Source organism: Sminthopsis crassicaudata, chromosome 3 (genome assembly GCF_048593235.1).
Source record: "Sminthopsis crassicaudata isolate SCR6 chromosome 3, ASM4859323v1, whole genome shotgun sequence".
Lineage (NCBI taxonomy): Eukaryota > Metazoa > Chordata > Mammalia > Dasyuromorphia > Dasyuridae > Sminthopsis > Sminthopsis crassicaudata.
The window spans coordinates 590,886,302-590,892,136 of NC_133619.1; the positions used below are offsets into that span (position 1 = coordinate 590,886,302).

The window sequence follows — 5,835 nt, forward strand, 5'->3', positions numbered from 1 at the left end:
CCTTGGAGAAACGATGTGACTGGGAGGGGGTGGGTATGGGACACTTTTTCTCTTGATGTAGCCCCTTATTCCCAGCTCTGGGCTCCAAACTAGTAACTGATTTTCAAATCTGCTGGTCTGTACTTGGTTCAATATGGACCAGTCAGGACTAGCTGCCCCTCTCGCCAGCCTCCTGGCATTCTTCCCAGGCCACCTAACTTCCCTCCTCCCCAGCCTACACCACTCATGCCAGGCTTTGAATTGCAGCTCACCTATAATTCCCAAGCCACCAAGATTGCTCCCATCCAAGCGTGCCCTCCCTCCTGGCTCTCTACCTGTCCTTCAAGGTCTGGCTCGGCTCCCACTTACTCTAAGAGGACTTCCCAGACTGCTCCTCTGGCTCACTATATCAGAAGACAGTTAAAGTCACAGAAGAAAAAACACTACATGGTTATCTGGGAGGCAGCCTGGTGAAATGGGCAAAGTCCTAAGGGTCAAAAAACCTTTTTTCTGGTCCCAGCTATTCTACTGACACCACAACTTGGAGCAAGCTGCTTTGCCTCTCTGGGACTCACTTTCTCTGTCCATAAAAATGGGAAGGTTGGACTAGGTTACCTCAGCTTGCTTCTAGGTCGGATATTCTCTGATTCTCTTCCCATACTCCCTGGCTGGGGAGTGCTGAGAACTAGTTCTTACCTGGACCAGGTAGAGGGGGAAAAGGCAAAACCCTTGCTAGTTTATAAAGTTAAAAATGAGAACCCTGTTTGTTCCCTCCTCCCCCCATGTTGGCAGCAGGAGTGTGGCAGATTCGGGGTGAATTACTCAGAGGGTAGGTCCTCTCTCACTCCAGGGTGAAAAGGAACTGGCAGCAACAAAGATGGACACTGGACTTGTTGAAGAACTTGCAAGGAGGCAGTGATATCTTTACACAGGACAAATTCAAGTTGGTCCGGGAGTCAGGGAGATGGAGGTGTTGGGAGTAGATGAAATGGCCCTGGTTGGAAGTTCTGACAAGACCCAGGGGGAAGAGATGAACAGAAGACAGACAGAGAAGTGTCTCTATAAGCACCTGAGATTGGGGACCCTAAGACCAACCCTCAGGTTAGCTAGCTAGATCCCAAGGTTTTGGGGCTGCTTACCAGTGCCCACCTGTTCTCCTCCCAACGTTTCTGGCGTAGGTTTTAAAAGAGCAGGGGGTTAGGGTGGGAGGGGCACCATGGGAAGGTCCCTGTCTGGCCCATACTCCTAGGACTGAGTAGGACCAGAGAAGCAGATGTCCCTTCCAAAGCTTCAGCTACCTGCCTCCTCAGTCCCTTGAGTCCAGTCCCAAAGAGGGACCAAATCCCATGTGTGTGGAAGAGAAAAGTGAATGGGTTGAGAGAAGAGAATAGAGAATGCTCATCATATGTACTTCCCAGAGCCCCTCATCTTTTCTTATAGGCCTGAGGGTCCCACAGGTTTGGGAATAAAGACATTTGTGGAGATTAAGGGAAAGGGAGCTGGGAGTCAAGGGGCAGGAAGCTGCTAAGGGAACAGAGCAGGCTGGGACTGAGAAGCAGGAGAGTCACTGCCCCTCTTCCCCCCACACCTGTTCCACTCCTGCAGGCAGGTGTACCCTGGGATCCACAGGGCTACAGGCTTAGAGTCCGGTGGCTTGAGGTCAGACAAGCTATCAGAAGCCCAAGGAGGCCACCGATCTCCGGGCTGTGTGTGATCTCCAGGTCACCTGGAGCCCAGCCAGAGGACAGGCTGAGAGGGGACGTGGGCAGAGCAAAGCAGCCGGTGTCCTTGGGCCATGAGAGAAAGGGGGAATCCGGCTCACACCTGAACCCCTTGGCCCTGAAGTTCAATTACTCGTGCCCGAAGCATTCGAATGCCACTCAGGAGGATGTCTCGATGTGCTCGAGGGAAGATACCCAGACTGAACAAGTCACTGTGGATAAAAGAGAGCCAGGGTCTGTTCTGGGGTGGGGAGACCCTCTATCATCCCTGCCCTCTCCTCTTTCAGAACTCTCCTCCCTTTCCTCCCCATTCCCAGCTCCTTCCTCCCCAGGAGATACTGGTACCACGCTGCCCTTAGGCCCTCTTCCCTTCTTGCCAAGCCTGGTTCCTGGGTCAGGAATAGGACCCACCTAGGAGTATGGAGTACAGATGAGGGAGGGTCTCAGATGCCATCCCTACAACTCTTAAACTTCTTAGGAAGTTTGTTCCTTAGAACACAGTCAAGCTGTCACCACTGAACTAGGGAGCCCCTAAGAGTCCAGAGCTCAAGCTGCTATCTCCCCAAGGATCCCAAGGATCTCAGCCCCCTTTCTCCTATTTCCCAGGACTCACTCAAGATTCATCATGGCCACAGATTCCAGGCAGTCATAACCAGCAGCAGCAAACCTATCCTTGTACTGGTCCAAGTTCAGGGCCTCCAGCCACTCATCCACAGAACTGAAGGAAGGAAACGGATAAAATGCAATCGGATAGGGAGTCAGTGGGCCAGGGGACCAGTGGAGGCAATGAGATGAAAACAGGGGAGCCATCTGGAAACAGATGGTGAAAACACCATGGCCACATCTGGTATTAGTGATCATATCAGGGATTGAGACAGATTGGGGGATGGCACTTAGGAGGGGATCACATTAGTGGTATTACTGGGGCATCAGGGCCCCCCAGGGCCGGGGATCGGGAATGTGACTGGCAGGATTGGGACCTCTCTGGAATAGATAAGGGAGATTTGGGGGACATACCTGGGACAGGTGAGAGTGAGGATGTCAGGGATATATCTAGGACAGGTGAGGTTGTCTGGGACATATCTGGGGCAGGTGAGGGTGGCGCTTGGCGGAGTCTCTGGAGCTTCTGCCATTTTGCACAGGATATTATGGATCTGTGTGAACCTGGGTCGCTCCCTGGGGTCCTTCCTCCAACAATGGAGCATGAGCTGGTGCAGTGAGGAGGGGCAGCTCCGTGGGGCTGGGAGTCGGAAACCATCCTCAATGGCCTTGATCACCTGGACCCACAGTGTTGGATGGATGATCACGGCCATGTGCGAGAGAGGAAGACAGAAAAAGAGAAGGAAGAGAATCAAGTCCCTGTTCCTCCCCTACCTAGCAGACTCATCCCTGGTACCTGGGAGGAGATGGAGGGGCAGAGTCCCAGGGCAGGGACCAGAGGATGCCAGAGTGGGGAGCAGAGAGCTCAGTGCAGGGACCAAAGGGTCTCAAGGCAGAATGTTAGTGGGAAGGGGAAACTGCCCGAGCTGCTGAGTTTTTATGGCCCCCACCCTAATCCTAGCCCAGGGACCACTCACATCCTGGCTGGACATGTCCCAGTACGGCCGCTCTCCAAACGCCATCACCTCCCACATGAGGATTCCAAAGCTCCACACGTCGCTGGACGAAGTAAACTGGCCCAACTGGACGGTCTCAGGGGCAGCCCACAGAACCGGGCTCCGGCCACTCTGTAGGACCAGGCATAGAGACTCAATAGAAAGTTGGGACCCTGTGCCCCGCCCCCAACCCCGTCCAAGTTTCTCCACCCTTATAATCCCCTTACCTTTACCAAACTGAAACCATCCTCTCCCAAACACACCCCTTCCTCACCCCAGTGAGATTAATGGTGACTGACACCTCATCCTCTCCCATTCCCCCACCCTTGGAAATCCATACCTTCCGCCGATTCCCCAGCTGAGCCAAGCAGAAAGACACCCAGGCTAGGCTCATGCACCTGGGAACAGGTAGGGAGAGGGAGAGAGATTGCCTCACCAAGGTAGTGTAGACAGCTTCGGCCTGGTCCTGGGGGCCCTGCCCAAAGCCTGAGATCTTGCAGTCAAGGCTGCTGCTGACCAGGACGTGACGCGCAGCCAAGCCGCGGTGGACGTAGCCCATCTCGGACAGGTATCGCATCCCAGACGCCACCCCCGGCAGCAGTCCCAGCAGCTGGCTCACGGTCAGCTGCCCATCGTACCTCTGGGGAAGCAGGGGAGGAGGGGGGTGGAAACCCTGCCATGGTCCTGCCCAGCCCCTGCCCCAGATTCGAATCCCCTTTCTTTGTAGAGTTCTTGGATTCCTTCCCCTTCTTCCCTCCCCTCTCCCAGCCCAAGTCACTGTTATCTGGGGTAACAGTCTTCCTGGCCTTCATTACCCATGAGTGCCCAGGGAGCATATAGACCAACAGGGTCAATGCAAAAACCCCGTAACACCCAGGGCCAAACACTCATGATAACACTGATCATGGCCATGGCCACAGGGATCATCATTTTCATAGAATATTTAGATTCAAAGAGCACTTTCCTCATGGAAAGGTAGGGATGTATAATTGTATTCCCATTTTACAGGTGAGGAAACAGAGAGAAAAACGGACTTGTCTAGCTAAGAAGAGGCAGGCTGGCACGTCATGGATCTAGCAGAGCAGACCTGGGGCCGGAACCTCAGAACCACAGAGCCTTCCTCCTCAGCTCCGAACCTCCCAACCCCCGCAGCTATGAAGGGAGGGTGAAGTACTCACCCTGAGGAAGTCATCCAGGGCCCCGTTGCCCATGTACTCAGTGACAATCATCATGGTGAGACCTAGAGCCAGGGAAAGAGGGTGGAAGCCCATGCTTAGCCAGTGTGTTCCCAAGCTTCTCTCCCCTAGTTTCTGGTTTGGAGATCAAGGACCTATTCCCGGCATCAGATCCCAGCAAGCACAGAAAAAAAGAAGGTAGAAAGACTTGGGGATCCTATCAGAAAAGAAAGGGGGAATGAACCCAGGAGCTCTGCAGGTCTCTTCAGGTCAGGATTACTGGCCTGCCAATATGGGATGGGTATGGAGAGAACCCCAGGGGATCACCACGTGTATAGACTTAAGATTTTGAATTGGAAGAGATTATTTGGAGGTCCTCAAATCCAATCACCTCATTTTACAGATGAGAAAAATAATTCAGAGAAGGATGGCACTTAGCCAAGGTCACATAGAGAGTCAATGACAGAGACAATGACAATCCAACTCTTTGGATTTCAAAACATTAGAAAATTGAAAATCACATTTTTGGTGGGTGGAGTGATTGTGGAGGTAAAGCTTGCACCCGAGGGAAGGGCCAGGATTGTGGCTATCTGGTGAAAGAACTGTACCCCCTAAAGTTTCATCACCATGAGGCAAAACCCTTACTGTCCTGTCTTGGTTTCAGCTCTGTCTAAATAATCTAAATAAGAAGGAAGGGAGCAGTTGGAGGGCCTGGAGCTTGGGGGAGCTGGAATGGGTGAAGAAAGACTGAGTAGAGGAGGATTCCTTTTTCAGATGATGGGTTCTGGACTTCAGTCCATAGGAAGAATGCATGACATGGGCCAGGAGGTACCGAAGGGCAGGAAGTGCGACTTGCCTCGGGTGACAACTCCTTCCAGCCGGACAATATTGGAGTGGTCAAACTGACCCAGAGCACAGGCCGCTGCCAGGAAACGGAGCTTCTGCTTTTCTGAAGCGCCATCCCGGAGAGTATGGACAGCCACCAGAAGCTCCCTCCCACCCGGCAGCCTCAGGCAACCACTGCACAGGTCTCCAAACTGACCTAGGGGAATAGCAAGAGCCGGAGGGAAAGGGGCAGGCTCTTCTCTGAGCCCCCTTCTCCTCCCCCACCCTGTTTCATCTCCCCAACCCCACGGCAGAGCAGCGGAGCCCACAGCTGGGCAAGAACAGGGAAAAGTCACCACAATAAACACAATCAACAGATGGTCTCCATCTCTAAAACAAAGAGGGCTTTGCTCACAACTAGCCATGTCGAATAAAGAGCACAAAGTCATAGACCAGGCTCCTGGATCTGGAACTCAAGAGTCCATCCCTGATGAATAGGAATTTCTTCTAAAACAAACCCATTTTATAGATCAGAAATGA

At 52.9% G+C, this 5,835-nt stretch overlaps 1 protein-coding gene across 1 annotated transcript in view; it reads right to left on the reverse strand.

Annotated features, from left to right (window-relative positions):
• Nucleotides 1–897: 897 nt before the first annotated feature.
• EPHA10 (EPH receptor A10) overlaps nt 898–5,835 on the reverse strand; it is a 38,360-nt gene continuing 33,422 nt past the window's right edge. The window contains exons 11-17 of the mRNA XM_074305192.1: nt 5,327–5,512; nt 4,474–4,535; nt 3,732–3,935; nt 3,278–3,427; nt 2,718–2,977; nt 2,314–2,418; nt 898–1,912 (exon numbers count right to left, since the gene is read on the reverse strand). Coding sequence (XP_074161293.1) covers nt 1,798–1,912; nt 2,314–2,418; nt 2,718–2,977; nt 3,278–3,427; nt 3,732–3,935; nt 4,474–4,535; nt 5,327–5,512 — 1,082 coding nt within the window. The 3' untranslated portion in view covers nt 898–1,797. The remainder of the gene's footprint in view (nt 1,913–2,313; nt 2,419–2,717; nt 2,978–3,277; nt 3,428–3,731; nt 3,936–4,473; nt 4,536–5,326; nt 5,513–5,835) is intronic.